This window comes from Struthio camelus, chromosome 1 (assembly GCF_040807025.1).
Source record: "Struthio camelus isolate bStrCam1 chromosome 1, bStrCam1.hap1, whole genome shotgun sequence".
NCBI lineage: Eukaryota > Metazoa > Chordata > Aves > Struthioniformes > Struthionidae > Struthio > Struthio camelus.
Window position 1 is genome coordinate 81,416,443 of NC_090942.1, and position 15,904 is coordinate 81,432,346.

The 15,904-nt window shown below is 43.1% G+C and overlaps 1 protein-coding gene across 3 annotated transcripts; it reads right to left on the reverse strand.

Moving 5' to 3' along the window:
• Positions 1-811: 811 nt before the first annotated feature.
• GPR19 (G protein-coupled receptor 19) lies at positions 812-14,288 on the reverse strand. 3 transcript variants are annotated; one of them, XM_009678704.2, is made up of 3 exons: positions 13,931-14,287; positions 11,612-11,838; positions 812-2,410 (listed from the first exon to the last, which is right to left on the reverse strand). In XM_009678704.2, exon 3 carries the CDS (start codon positions 2,392-2,394, stop codon positions 1,141-1,143), a length of 1,254 nt encoding a protein of 417 aa, XP_009676999.1. In that variant the 5' UTR covers positions 2,395-2,410; positions 11,612-11,838; positions 13,931-14,287; the 3' UTR covers positions 812-1,140. The 3 variants fall into 3 exon arrangements, with proteins under 3 accessions (XP_009676999.1, XP_009677003.1, XP_068809304.1); XM_009678708.2 differs by lacking the exon at positions 11,612-11,838 and having other exon boundaries at positions 13,931-14,288; XM_068953203.1 differs by lacking the exons at positions 11,612-11,838; positions 13,931-14,287 and adding an exon at positions 4,441-4,524 and having other exon boundaries at positions 846-2,410.
• Positions 14,289-15,904: the final 1,616 nt, after the last annotated feature.

The window sequence follows — 15,904 nt, forward strand, 5'->3', positions numbered from 1 at the left end:
TGAGAAGAAAAAACTGTTTGTTTCAGGTTGAATTGTTTTTTTAAAAAAAAAGAACTTAATCATTCTCTTGTGGATTTAATGATCTAGTTTTGTAGTTCTTAGTAGACAACTAAGGGTGTTGTTACCCAGTTCTAATGATAGGAGTAGATATATATCCCTGCTAGAGCAAAACAAATTCACTCCCAGGGTAAATGCTCTGAGTTAATGGACCCGAGACAGAACTGCCAACCACTTTGTTCGGCTTGGCTTTGTTCAGGCTTGACAAGTTGTGCTATTGGCTGAGCACCTCCTGGGCCAGTCTCAGGATTTTGGTCTTTGCATTTTGGCAAGAAATTAAATCACCTGCCAACTGCCCAGGATGTAACTCTGGGATTTCAAGCAGCGCTTAGATGTCCTTTGGGGAGTTTTGTCAATGAGGACAGACCACTCAGTTCCCCCTCCCCTGTTGCAGCTGCCTTTGGGCAGTCAAGATTTTTTGGCAGCGCCGAGTGGCCACATCAGGCTGGGTGCAGATGCAGTTAGAAAGGAGCCTGGGTGGGCAAGACAACAGAGAGAGTTTTTCTCAGGCCATTTGTACCACAAGACCTCTTTAGCAGTGCAACCCAGAATATATAAAAGCATTCAGCACTGACCTAATGTTGACCCTACAGAGGCAGTGGGAATTTTACCACTGATTTCAATGGCCTTAGAGCTGTGCCAGCCTTGCCCACATGCAAAAGTCCAACCCACGAGGTCTGAACAGGACAGAAAACCACAGTGCAACAGTATCTGTAAGGATATAACAAAAGGAAGTATAGATGGATTTGGGTGCATTTATGCATTTATACATGGTAGCCAAGGTACAGTGATCAAAAAAGCAGTGTTATTTCTTTCCCTTTTTTACTACATACAGATACTTTAAGTGCTGTCTTTTTTATTAAAAAATTATGTTCTTGATTCAGGGATAATAGTTCCAAAAGCAGAATGTAACTAAAATTAAATAGACTGGGTACATCAAAATCAATGCATTTAATAAAATAAAACATCTTTTTTCTTCCCTAAAAGTTGTGTTAAAAATATGTAAGTATACATTTGTCCAAAAAGGAGATAAAGCTCTTTGATCTGGTGGTGCATAATCATTTGTCAAAACAATTGAGCCAATTAGACAAATGTGTTTGGAGGGTTTGAATGAATAGGCCAGGCAAGCTTTTTTTCCTTTGCTTCTCTGTCAAATGAATCATAGATTGAGTCTTTGGTTACAGTTTTGGCTGGCGCTGGGATTTCTGAGATCCCAACATAATTTTTTTTGGCTATCCTTGAGCTGGTGGTGATGGTGTATGCATTACTTCTGTAGCATTTCATGGAGGACATGCAAAAAGTTTCTTTCATCCCTCTTCTAAAGTTTGCATTATACACTGAGTATAGGGTTGGCTTAGAGGCTGAAGAGCTAAAAGAGATCCACGTAACAGCCATGAAAACCAAAGAACTCTTTCTGTAGTCTGTTTCCTGTGGATGCCACAACTGTACCACATAAAAAGGGAGCCAGGACAGAAGAAACAGTAAATTTAACATTAGGAACATCTTGATGGTTTTCACTTTTGTCCTTGGAACAATATTCATTGTCCTCCTGACGGTCCTGCCATCAGTGCCTATTCTCCAAATGTACTTGATGACTTTCTGGTAGAATAGGATAATGAGAATGGATGGAGTCAAAAACACCACAAGGATGTGGATGATACTGTAGATGGCTCCCTCCCAAGAATTTGGGCGGAAAAAGTTGCAATGGTCATCCCAGTTGGAGCCATAGAAAAAGAAAGCTGGTGATGCAAATGCAGCATCAAAGATCCAAGATGCTACAATCATTTTCTTAGCTTTCTCTCTCGACACTTTGAAACTCAGGGGGTAGACAATAGTGTAGAATCGATCCACACATATGGAGAGGAGCACATATATCTGGACTCCAGGGGTGAGATATTGTATGTACCTCACCAGCTTGCACATTACACTCCCCAGCGTCCACTTGCCGGACGTAAACTGGAGCAGCACGAATGGTGCACTTGCCACACTGATGAGAAGGTCTGCACAAGCCATGGATACAACAAAGTAGTTAGTGGTTGATTGTGTCCTCCTGCTCCTGTGGATCACTAAGCAAACAAGGGAGTTTCCAAAGATGGAAAACAGCCACAATACTCCAAAAACCAGGCTGGCTGCTATGATTTCCCCTGGCCTCAGATCGTACTGCAAGACAGTATGGTTCCTGTTTGACCTGACCTCCTTGCTTGACTCTGTCATCTCATGGCTAGCAGGAGGGATCGAGGTTTCAGGGTAGCTGATGTTCTGCAGCAGGAGCAATGATGTAGGGAGAACAAAAGGAGCGTTGTTGTTATCCATACCATGGGCAAACATCACAGCCATGTTTTCTGCTCAGGCTCTGCATAAAGAGAGAAGCCAAAAGGTTATAGCTGATAAGCGCGTGTGAAAACCTACCTTGATCAATGAAAGATAATCTTAAGTAAAATACATTGATTTCAGAGAAATGGTCAGAAATATACTATGAGATTGTGTCTGGTATGGCAGAGGCCATTAAATTTCACACAGATTTTTATTAATATTCCAAATGGTTTAGGACAAACATTTCTCTCTGCTGAAAGAGAAATGTCTCCCTTACAGAGAGAGACTGAGATGCCACCAGTGCTTGTGAACTGCAGACTAAGTGAGTAGAGCATGCCCTGTTGACCCCAGGAAGGAACTATACTTCATAGGGTGAGTGGAAGTTATGAAAAAAAAAGACAAACACTGTCTCTGTTCCCTCGATGTTTCTTATACTTAGAGGTAGAATGGGGAGTAGTATGTTTCACGATAATAACATCTTCAGCAGTTCAGGGTACTAAAGGCCAAATCCTGCTCCCGTCAACCCATATAGTAACATTGGTATTAATATCCCTAAGTTTAGCATGAACTACATACAAAGGTGCTGTGAAGCTATGATTGCATAAGAGGCAAAGGTTGATAAGCACAAAAAATGCTAAGTATTTGCCAGCTCATCTTCTGTTCACAAGCCATCCAAAGATGACTTGTCCTTTTTTCTTAGCAGAGGCACTGTTGGGCCTGCTCAATCTGAATGGGCTGTTTTGTTTTCTTTTTCTTAAATTGCATAATCTGAATCCTTTTGCTTCTGAATTATTTTTGGAAGCAAGGGAGATCTGGGTTTGAAGGCAAAGGGAAGATCAGCGTAGTGGAATGGCTTGTAGCAAACTGGATAGGAACCCCTCATTGTGAGTCTTTTCTCAGCCCTTCCACAGTGAGAAGACCTTCCTGCTTTCTGAGGTAGTTCAAGGAAGAAAGATTCCTTGAACTCACAAGAAGTGCCATGGAGGACTGTGAGTGCTGGGAGCAGCAGAAGTCAGGAGGTGCATCGGTGACGTGGTTCTCTGGGGTGAGTACTGGCCTGGGGAAGGTCTGGATGGTAGAAAAGGGGAGGAGCACCTGAGGTGGTATGTGGCTGCTTACGCTGGAGGTGAGTGGCCAGGGCTGAGGGGAATAGTCTGAAAATGGCTGGGCTGCATTTTGAGTGAGTGAAACTGGGGACCTGGGCTGTTAAGTGAGAGAATGGTTAGAGGAGAGACAGCTTCCCGCTAAGGCCCAGCACTGATGTCCCTGTTGTGTGGGAGTGACTTAATGCTTACTGCCAGCAGCAGAATTGGAAGCTAAGGTGTTGTTTCAGCTGTGCCGAGGAGCACAGCATACCATCTTCAACAACAGCTGGACAACTTAAAGAGTCTGTTCTGAAGAGTAATGCTAGCCACATGTTCTGGCCTTGCTAGTTACCTCTTCCTTCTGTCAGCCTGAGAACTAGATGGTATGACAACCCTCCCCCTCAACCCCAAATAATATTTTTTTAAATTAACTACAAAGCCTTGATATAGAAGGAAAACTCGAGGAGAATGAAAATATTCTCATGTAGCTGAGATGTGGGGGGAGCCTTTTGATTTTTGCTTCAAGTTCCAGTGGTGCAGACTGACAGTAGTGGTTGCACTGTCATTAGATATGAATGCAGTCTGCAGTTGAGGGCTCTCTGTGCTCTGGAGAAAGCTAAGGGAGAGAGTTGATGTCCTTGCCTTTGTCAGGGACCTCCCAAGCAGTGAGCACGAATCTTTACAGCTTGAACTATTAAGCTAAGCTGCCACGCTGATATCTGTAGCACTGGTTATGTGTGCTGGAGAGGGAAGTTTGCAGACCCTGGAATATGCAATTTAAAAAAAAAAAACATTGCTGACATTCCTTTAGTGGTGCCCAGAATAGTATTTGATTCTCTGTTATCTGCTGTAATTCCACCTCAGGAAGAAAGAGTAGGAGAGCATAAATCTGTCACCCTTAAAATTCGGCAGGCCTGTGACCAACCAGGTAACTGAACTTGTGCCATGAACCGCTGAAAGTAGCATATAAACATTTAAGCTGTACCTGTCTTAGGCAGTCCTCGAGTGTTTCACAGGGAAGCCTTTGCTGGGCTCTGGTGGACTGAATCATGTTGTCAGGTTTTCACACGTGCCAAATCCTGCTCTGAGCTGAGAACTCTGGAGCCAAAACAACTTGCTGGTTTGCAGCCATCAAAATGTTCCCCAATGGTTTTATTCACCATTCTTTTTAAATGTGAGTGCCTCGGCTTACAGCGCCTCCTTTCTTTTCTTCCTTTCAAGTAGATCACCTTGTTTTCTTGATGGACCCTTGCAGCCCTCCTCATTTTCTTCCCCTTTTCAGAAACCGTTTTGACTGAGTGCTAATATCACAGCCTTCATGGCTCTGAGACACATTAGTGAACTGCCTCACCAAATCCTTGAGCTCAAGGCAAAAAAAAGAAGTCAGAACTAGATTTATAGGGGATTGTGGTTCTGCAAGCTGTTGAGCACCCCACTGTTAAATTTATACTACTGGACCTTGGGTCCCCTCAATGTTTACCAGTCTAAAGCAGCATGGAGTACTAATTCAGTGTGGACTCTCAATGCTAACTACAAAATCACCCATAATGCTAATTAAATCAATAATCCTTTTTCCTTTTAGATAAGGAAACCTGCATAGATGCTACGGCTTCTGGTATCAAACTGTAGCTGTTAATTTGTGATAGTACACGGCACAGAGTGTGATAGATACAACCCCCTGTTTTAAAGGGGAGATTTAAGTATATTTTCTCCAATGGAGACAAGAATGGAAACATTACTAGATAAGTTTCCAGTTTTGGATTAGCTGGTGGCTGGGTTAGCGCTAGCCTGTCACAGGCATAGCATAGAAAAAGTACTTAATATGCATTAATATGGCTATGCATATACAGACACCTTGCCCCAGGACGGAGCTCCAGAAAGTGTCCTTTCAATTGTAGTGTTGACATATAAAGCCTCTTACTCATTAGAAATGAGAAAACTATTCCTCCAGGTATGTTATGTGAGTGCTTAACTCCAGAGTCTTGATACTGTGCAGCGTTAATCGGGATGACATTCCTGAGCAGAAGATCAAAAAGCCCAACCCAAAAGCCAAATAGATAAGTCCAAAAAGGCACAACCATCTTCCCCAGCCTGCTAAGTGACCCAAACTTCCTGCCTTGTTTTATGAGGTTTTTCAGAATTTTGCTCTGCCTATTTACTTTTATCATCAATTATTTTCTCCTTGTTTGCCTACCCAGAGTGGAACATGAAAGTACAAAGGCGCTGGACAAATTTGAGAGCTTCCTCTTTGCATTGCACTGTATGTCATGTTCAAGAATGCAATATTAAAAATAATCAGATGTGGAAAAGGAGAAGATGCACTAATTGTCTGACATGGTTACAGAAAACACTTTTCCACCTTTTAAAACCTATATTCATTAGCCAAGTTAATATAACACTGTATGTGTCAAATACATGGGCTTAATATACAGTCAGCAACATGGCACAGGCATAAATTTAGCATGCTTAAAAATGTGAAGGGTGATGAGAGCAGTGTGGTGCATCTGCATAGCTAAAGCCAATCTACGTGGGCAGAGGCAGCCTGCAGCAGGACCTGGTCGTGCCTCTCCTCCAAAGCTAGGCCTCCGCAGCGTGCCTGGCACTGCGAGCAGCTGCTGGGAGGAGAAAGTGGACCAAAATATGAGTCACCGACACTACTCCCAGACACTTGGCTTTGTTTAGCAGCTCTCATGTTCAAGCAATATCAGGAATGGCAACATTTCAGGTGTAGCTGAAAGCTTAGGTGAAGCAGTCTGAGGCTAATACCAACTGGTTTTGGTGGGGCGGGTCATGTTGAAGAGGGAACATTGCATGGAGCTTTCCTGTCAGAGTAACATCAGGGAGCACCAGCAGTGACAGCCAGAAGTGCGTGTTGTGCTGGTTGGGTTGCCAGTCAACTGCAAAGGGTAGGCACTTTTGAATCTGCAATGGGACATGGCTGCTTGTCCCTTCCTGTGGTGTAGAGCTATGTGGGGCGGCCCTCATTTTCCTCTCATTCTGAGCTGGTTTCCCTTGTCATTTGCTTAGCAGCATTGCTTGGCAGATAATTTCTGCTTTCTGAAACAGCTTCTGCCTCCCTCTTCCCACCTTCCATCATGGCAGAAGCTGCTCAGATGGGTTTGCTCCCCCAGAGATACCCTGCTTTCATCAGCTCTGTATGTGGGGGATTTGGGCTGCTTTCTTTGGCGGAATGGCAGGATGCACTTACAGTGTAGCCCACTAAATTGTGTGTTAGAATTGTCTGTAATAGGATAATACACGTGGATCCTATTAACTGGACAGAAAAGAACATTATGGGCTAATTTTCTTCCTTAATTTCCCTTCTTGCCAGGCAGAAACACGTGCTATTTAAAAATAGCCAGCTGCTTGCTGCACAAATTAAGCTCAGTAGAGTAACCAGATGAAATTTCTTGACCAGTATTGAGGAGTAGTGGAAGTCAGGCACAATAATGAAATGACTTCCTTAAGCCTTTACAATATGCAAGCTTCTTAACACTATTCTCCAACTGTTTCTCCTGGTGAGCCAAATCTGTTATCCACTTCTGCTCGGATATGAGACATTTGGTAATGCATTCACAATGCAGGTGGTAAACCAAAAATATGCTAGGTTATAGCACTCACATAGTACTTCTTTCTCTTGCTTTTTAACCTAAGTGACTATAGAGAAAGGAGAGCGACAAGAAATGTACCCAGCTATCTAGTACTTGAACTTAGTTAGCAAAAGGAAAGAAATCTCAATGGGAGGAGCCTTGTTGCATGCAACCCTTCACCAGGGACCATTTCGTTGCGTTGAGAGCTAAAATATTTTGTTACATGTCTCCCAGTGGCAGCAGTTTCCTGTCCAAACAGAAGAGGCACCTAACAGACATGCAACTAACATTATGTTCTGGGATTCTTTCTTCCCAGAAAAATCCACGGTCATGCAACACAATGGTCCACAAAGTCCAAATTAAAATACCACTGCAAAAATATAGACTTCAGCTGCCCTGAGCACAGGGATCATTCTGGTTGAGCAGCGACTACTTGTTAGCTGAAATGAATGCTTTTCTTTTTAAAGTAAATATTATCTGATTAACCAGTGTGCTCTAAGATTCCTGCATTCCTAGTTACACATCATTTTTCCTCCTACTGGACCGGAAACTGATCTCCTTTTATACTAGGCAAGCTCTATTCAACTCAGTGGGCTTAATCGTATTTTTCATAGGTGGCACTGACACCAGAATCATGCCTGGATTTGGCACTGAGAGAAGGACCTTGGTCTCGTCTACGGCCCAGTTCATCTTTTTATCCATGGGCAAAGATGTTTACTGTAGTGGAAACTTTGCATTATGAGAAATAGTCCTAATGTCAAAATGAGTATGAAAAGCCCAGTAGGTGTACCACTCTGTGTGGGACGAGGATGCTAGTGATGAAAGACTCTGTATCTTTCTACATTATGAATCTTCAATTCCCATGTCCGCAGCATCCCCAGCATTTGCTGCATTTCTTACTGAAATGTGATTGATGTGTTGATGAGCAGCTTGCAAGCGTGAGATCCTTGGAAAAAAGATGATGAGGTCTTTAGCCTCCCTCTGCCTTGTAGGCCAAGTTAATAAGCAGGTAGCGGACACATAGAAGGTAAAAATTATACAGAGCAAATATATGTGGCCTAATTTTAATTTTTATTTAACAAAGATGTTTTTGTTTGATTTTCCTCTTAAGAAAACACTGATCTGAGTGAATGGACACTTTCTAGCAATTGTGATTCTGCACTAATGCAGCAGTGCCAAAATTTGTCATTTTATTTTGATTATTTTAGAGCGACAGTCCTCTTAAAACTGGTAAGAGGGCTTCCTATGTTCCTGTTTAAAAGCCTAGATTTTGTACATTTTCATGGAAAATAAAAGAGAATGCTAAATGACTCATAATCATCAAAGAGAGATTTCCTGGTGCCACAGTTCCTATTTTATGGACCTTAATATGCAGTTTGAAGGCCCAAACACTCAATTTTCAGGGTTATTCCTTTGAGTTTATAGTAAAGGAATTATATTCTTGCTAACCCTCCCGATACTTACAGGAGAAGTATTTGAGTCACAAGATCTTCATAAAATAACTGCCACGTCTACTTCACTGTTGTATAAAGTCCATATGGTGTAGTTACTATGTATTTATATGTCTACTGTCTTGTCTAGAAGTGCAGCTTCCTGGATTCTACTGCAATTGTGAATGGTGAAACCTGATAAGATTCATGAAGGAGTGCAATATGGCTTTTTTAGAGTTTAATCAAAAGAATAAACATTTTTTCCTGTCCACTATTTTTTAGGGTTAAAAAGATAGATAAAGAAAAAGATCATTGTACACTTCTTACCTAGCTCTATCAGAGTGTTTTTTTTATTGAATATGTTATTTTATCTCTCTGCATCATAAATGCAAAATGTAATTGCAAGGTTTGGCCCAGGAAGTTATTTTAAAGACCTTGAGTTGGTCACTTACTCTGTAAACCTCCCTCTCTTAAGAATATCTGTGGAATAGTTGCCTGAATGGAGCAGGAATGCTTCATCTCCATGAGTTTAATCAACATTAAAATTGGAGTAAATGCAATCAGAATGGGGTGTTTTTGTCCATGAGTAAGATGCTAGAAGGTGACATTTGTCCCCGCCTTAATTCAAATTAACTACCTTATGCATGTACAGGCTCAATGTAATAATCACTGTATACAAGAGCACAGAGTCTTTTAATCTAGAAAGGTTTCTTATTATACAGAGACAACTGCATGCATGCTGAGGCCATTCAGTATTCCTGCTTCTAATGTAGGAATGCAGATACACATACTTTGGTAAGCACACAGATTCCCTGCCAGTTGTTTTCTCTGGTCTAGTACTCCTAAAAATGCTCCACCTTTAGCCCTGTTCCTGTTATGAAGGCTTTCCTAGCCTACTTGCAGCTCTTCTAAGCACAGCTTGAAAATCTCTTGAGGTGGAGTGTGTTCTTCTTTATGCTCTACATACCAGTGCATGAGGACAGAAAACACCTATCCCGCTTTAATTGGTAGAATAAAATGAAATAAAACCTTTGAGATTCATATCCTTATTTCATATGCTGTCACCTTCATCCGTGACTACCCAGCTGGTGGGGTTTCTTGTTGCTCTGCAGCACAGTTAGCTAAAGATGCCCATGACGGGGAGTGTGCCCAGGCTGCTTCATGTATGAAGTTTTCTGTGCTGGATTTGGTGACAGCCCAGCAAATGGGAAAAGCTTCTGAGCTGAACTGATGGTGTAAGATGATATACATTATTGTGTCTTACATCAGCATCTGAAACGCTAAGCTAGATTGCAGGGTGAGGTCATGGGAGCAGGAAATAGGGATAAGATTGAATAAAGGAAGGAAATATTCTTAATTTCCAGCATATATAAAGAATATGTGTTGTACAAGGCTACTACATGAGCATGAATATGAGTAAGATTTTTCTGCTATGTGCTTTGGTAAAGTAAGGTGAACTAGACAGTCGCTTTGCCATCAGTCTTGACTCTTCTTGTCGTTTCCTGACTATTTTAACAAGATATAAAAGCCGATAACAAAGATACAATATTGTATCTTGTACACTTGTTGAGACTGGAGCCAATTTGTATTTGTTGTATTGGTTGTTTGAGGAAAAATCCTTTTTCAGTTTATATCTCTTTAACTTGGCTTAGTAATTTGTGAGCCAAGCAGCAAATGAATAGGCCAAGAATAGGGTTCATATATTGCTTTTGGTTCTATCGCTTTTTCTCTGGAGTAACTACACCGATTGCAGAACTGTAGCACTGGGCCTAAGTCCTGGCCTGGAACAAATTCATGGGGCATGATTTTTGATTAACATTGAGAGTTCAAAATACGGATGAATCACAAGGTACTGAATATTGTCTGAGTCTCCTTAAGAGACCGTGCTATCATTTTCAGCTCTTTGTGATGTTAAAAGTTCTAGGAGAAGTGTCTTTAGCTGAGTTTGTAGTTAATGATTTTTTTGCATGTTTTTACAGTGGGTTAATATTGATGTGCAGGCAATTACTGCAACTCTGCTAACCTGAGATGAGTTGCTAAGCCACAATAATTTATTCATGCACCTGTGCCTTAATAGTATGTTTATTCTGTGCTGGCAGTGCTGGAAAGGAGCTCTTGTAGTAGCTGCAGATTTCATTTATACCCAACATCAAGGAGAGATAAATATAAAATAGGTCAGAATTTTGTTTACCACTACCGAGATACACGTCCTAACCTCATCAGCATCTGCAGAGGCAGAGAATGGGCATAATGTGCTATAACAAGGGCTGTGCTGAAGCACACATGGAGTTTGGAAACCTCAGGTCTTTGAAGGGGGTGAGCCTGAAAAGGAGGGATGGGCAGGTCACCTGTTATGAGAAATTACTCCCCCAGTGTCCAGGGGTATGGCCATCCATAAGGCCGAAGAAGGACACTGCATTCATTTCACAGAGCTAGGAATGAATTGTCAGGTTTTCTATGCCCTTTGGAATGCCGACTTACTTCTTCCGTCTGCCTCCTGTGGTTCTGCCCTTGGCCTGGTCCCATCAATCATAGGAGACACACACAGCACAGTGTTCTAGCTACAAGCTCATGAGCATAACTGTGAGCACAACATATATTTACAAACCAGTATATAGTTTTATGCCTATCTCTTGTTATATGAATCTCTTGTTATAGATATAACTCTTCTTCCCTGAGGGAAAGACTCAGGGAGTCTTAAAAGTCTCATGGCCTTATTCTATCCTCCTACTGCTGTGACTAGCAGGCACAACTGCAGATTAGCACTGATCTGCTAAAGTGATGGCAGAACCCAGCTCTTTGCCTAGTCTGACTATGGCGGCATGAAAAGGTGGGAGCAAGAAAAAGAGGGACTGATGTCATTTCTAAGTCTGTTATCAAAATACGTTCCACCTACTAGAGTTGTCCAAGGAGAGAGTGGAGAAGCTTGAAATACACTTTTGCAGGCTGCTTGCCTTCCCTGAAAGGGACTTGCATCTGTTCTTGGACATGGCTAGGCTGACCCCCTTCTTGACTCAGAGGTAAAAAAAAATAGAAGGTGCTCTCTCCCACATATTTATGTTGATTTTTGGTAATGCCAGCCCCTGCCCACAGCACAACACACAGTTCTGCCTGACGTGGGGAACAGAGTGCTTACCAGGGCTGGGCTGTCATAGTGGGTGTTGACAGATGAGCTGTGGCGAATCTCATACCCAGCTGACTGCTCTGCTCGTCTCTTGGAAAGTCTCACTCTCTCCTCGCAGAGAACCCTCTCCCTCACAAGGAATGTATGCCAGCAGCTTCAGTGAAGACTCCAGCAGTGTAGGCGAATCTCTCAATAGTATTTTTCCTATGAGACTCTTGGGGAGACGGGAATTGTTGCTTCTAAATGAAAAGGTCACATGGAAATGAATTCTTGATATTAAATCTTGTGAAAGCCTCTTGCTCAGCAGACAAGAAGTTGATATGGCAACAGTATTTTTGCAATGGTACAAACATTCATGCCAGGACCTTGGAGTGCCTGTCACGTGGCTCTTGACCCTTTTCAGTAATGCAGATCTGGTGCTCATGTCACACATGTCACCTGTGTCAGATACAGTGATGGAGAGTGGGGTGACACTGGGGGCTAATAAAATAGACTGGGATAGAGTTGCCAGGGATCTGCAGATGCTTCCAGAAAGACTTACCTGAGAGGGATATGAGAAGGAGAAGAGCTGAATGAGCAGCAGCATTCCCCATGTTCCCGTGGGCCTCAGTCAGACGACATGGCAATTAGAGCGAACCTTGCAGTCTCCCTGTATTGACTTTGCTGGAGAAGGCCGGGGATTGAAGGCTGTGCAAAGTCCTCTGTTAGTCTGGAAATGCCTGAGCCAGAGGTGACTGTCAAAAGTGATGTCTTAGCTAAACCACACTAATTGAGGACCAAAGCAGGCTAGGGGAAGCCACTAAGGCAAGGCACTGGGCTGCAGATAACCCCCAAAGGCAAGACTTCTTGGGCAAGCTGTCAGTTGCAAGGACTGTGGTGGCTGCCTGTTAGAGACATAGTCCGGGGAGTAATGGAAGATGCTGGAATGGAGAAATACAGAAGTGCTGCATCATGTTTTGGTGCTTGGAGGTCTGTGCTTATGATGAGGAGGGGAAGTAAACTCTACCTGTGGATGTTAGGGATTATTCTGTGGTGTGTGATTGAGATTGCTCCAAACTATGGGGTGGAGAGGAGAGGAAGGAGGGTCATCTCAAAATTGCTAAACATCTGAGGGAAGATGCCTAGTGGGGCTGTAAAGGAAAATGCAGGTGGCTATTCTATGGTATGACCCCCAGCTGGGGGAACGTTACTGCACAGCTTTGCAAACAGAGGCTCCACAGGAGGACTGCAGAGGCATAAGTGCTCTGCAAGCTCTTACTTTAAGCTAAGGAGCAGGCCTCCCCAAATGTACCTAACATGTATAGAACTTTCTGCCATTGCAGAGTCATCTTAGATCAAGATACTTAAAATAAACACATAAATCTAGCTTCCAAAACCCCTATTTAGTCAACAAAATAAAGATGAGCTTGTAAAGATGACTTTGGGTTGGCTCAACTTTTCTGCAAATTAAGCCACTTGTTTAAGTGATTAACTGTGACTTTCAAGACATCTTGAAGAAACACTTCTGAAAATCACTGCCAGAAAGAATGGCTGTGAATCCTGCCTCATACACACAAATAGCCTTTTGAAATCAGAATGCGGTTTTCCTTCTCCACAACTCTCTAGAACCAACATGCTGTTTGCCGTGCTGGAAGCCAGTTAGATAAATAAAAAATATTATTACAAATTCGTAGTGAGTATGTGCCTGAATTACCAGAGACAGAATCCCCTTCTTGCCTCTACTGGCTACAGATAAGGAAAGATTACTTATGTCTGTGGGTACCTCATAAGTACCTACATCCAGGCACCCACACAGAAAAACAGACAATGCTTTCAGAAAGGGTGACTTCAAATTAATGACTAAAAAATACTAAAGCAGCTGTTTTTAGTAGAATAACGGGAGGAAAGAAGAAGCTGTTTGAATGTATCTAGAGATGGGGGGCAGGGGAGGGAAAGTAGATTTGCAGATTGGTCTTCTCCATCTCAGTAAAAGCAATTTTCTGCTTTCATTGAACTGATCATATCAGGGGATTATTTTTAGACAAATAAATGATGTGATTTAAACATAAAAATACTGACTATAGCTATATAGAAAATGGCTCATTATAGAACATACAGGCATTTATTCTGCAGTAACTCTACACACCTCTCTGCTTTTAGTAGAATCAACTTAAAATTCAAGCCTCTCAGAGAACGTGCTCCTGAGGAACGAGTCCTCCTTGCTAAAACCCAGGGGGGTTGTAAACACACAGTTGTAAATACACTGGCAAAGATCATCGTCCTTGCCTTTGCAAACAGAGCTATTCATTTAGCCATGGCACTCTTCATCTGAGTACCTACAAACCCACATACCTGCTCCAAAGTGTAATCCCAGAAGTGCTTGTCTCTTCCTCTGCTTGTAATCCCCTGTGAAGGCACCGCTGGGAAGGTGCCAGTCATACTGGAAACCATGAAGTACGTTCATGTCTGTAGCTGTCTCAGCCCGGATTTGTAAACCTCGTTGAGGGGCAGGGTATGCTGCACTTCTCCCCTGATGGAGGAAAAAATGACGTTTTGCAGGGCTGGCTGCTGCCACCCGTCTCTTCCCGAGGCGCTGCTAACCTGTCACGCGGGATCATGTGGCTTTTCCTGCGCGGGGTCTGGCAGCCCCCAGCCCTCCCCGTCTCCCGCCCTCGGAGCCGCCGGGCGGGCAGCCCTGGCAGGGCGGAGAGTCGCCCGGTGCCAGGCGGCAGCGCGGCGGGGGCGGCGCGGGGGGGCGGCGCGGCGCCCGTCAGCACCACGGACAGCGGCGCGGCCCCGCCGGGCGATCTACAGCCCTGCCCGCCCGGCGCGCGGTGCGCGGTGCGCGCAGCCCGGGCCGGGGTGGGGGGGACCCTGCGGAGCTGCCCCCCTCCTGCGCTCGGCTGCCAGCGCTGACGTCCCGGTTGCTATGGCGAGGGGCGACCGCTCGGGAGGCTGCTTGTCTGCGGCGATGGTCGCCATGGGAGAGGGAGGTGGAGAGAATATTTAATTAGCTTCCTTTGGGAATTTCTCTGTCTTTTTTCTTTTTCTTTTTTTAATTACCATGTGGATACCGAAACTCATTATGGAAAAAAAAAAAGAAAGAAAGAAATCAGAGTGTCTGGGCCCCTCACTTAGTGTTGGACACCTTTTTTTCTTATGGGGAAGGCACTGACACCATTGCCCCATGTTCTCTGCCACATACACTTTGTCAAGAAACAGAGAAGTGACAAACCTCCCTAAATCTCCATATGGAGCCTCTCACAAAAGTTTGTCCCACAGAACTACAAGAGCTCTGTAAATTATATTACTCGGTAAGTTTAAAGAAGGAGCATATCGTTTTAGTCTTTATAGAAACTTTCTGTCTGTGAGCTAACCAAGGAAATTGTTTGGTGTTTTGATTTCTGTTGTTTCAGCACTGATCATTGGGTGCACTGGCTGACTGAATGAGTGAAGGCTAACTCAAAAGCTGGATATTTCCCCCCACCCCCTTTTTTGAATTTTCAGTAGAGAAACCCAAGTATAACTTTGTAATTTTTATTACATGTTTCAGGGCAGAGAAAGGAAAGGGCAATTGCTTATTGAAAGCTGTTGTCAAGGAAGAATGGTGAACTGAACACCATCTTTTTTTGGGGTCTAATTACTACCATATATGATGGGAATTAAGTTAGATATATGGAATAGTTTCTCTACAATGAATGACTGGAGTAGGCTAGGATCTAGTTAGAAACGAGTAAGGTATAGGTGGATTTAATAGAGGTCTACAACACAGTTATGACATGGAAATTGTGAATAGAGATTAGCTTTTCCTCTTCTCTTCCAACACAATAACTTGTTGGAAGGGGCATCAAATACAGGAATCTGGTTCAAAATATACAGAAGGGGGTGACTCCTAATAAGAAAGGTGTAGCTCTACGGCACTCCTTGCTACAGGATGGTGCAGGTGCAGAATTTCACGCAGATTTCAGGGGATATTGGACAAATATCTGGAAGGTACTAAGGAGATCTAAGCAGACCTAAATTGTCCTAAATGGACGAGCCTCATCAGTTTCAGAAAATCCTCTGAGCTCAAAATAGTTGGAGGTTGGGAGAACTCTTGGAGGAAGTGTTGTACATGCTTGCTCTGTCCTTACTCTTCCATGAGCATCTGCTTTTATCCTCTGTTGGAGGTAGGACACTGGGAAAGACCCTGGACCTAAGCCAGTACGACTGTATTTATTTGAAATGTTTTCCTTTTTGTTCTGCTAAGTTTGTTTCTGCACGATGGTCAGTGATGTTGCCATAGTTGTTTTTTTTAATGAACAAAATGTTATCTTGTCTATCTAT

Bases quoted from the DNA above. Each gene is read 5' to 3' on its own strand.
- GPR19 (XM_009678708.2), bottom strand. From the start codon at position 2,394: ATGGCTGTGATGTTTGCCCATGGTATGGATAACAACAACGCTCCTTTT.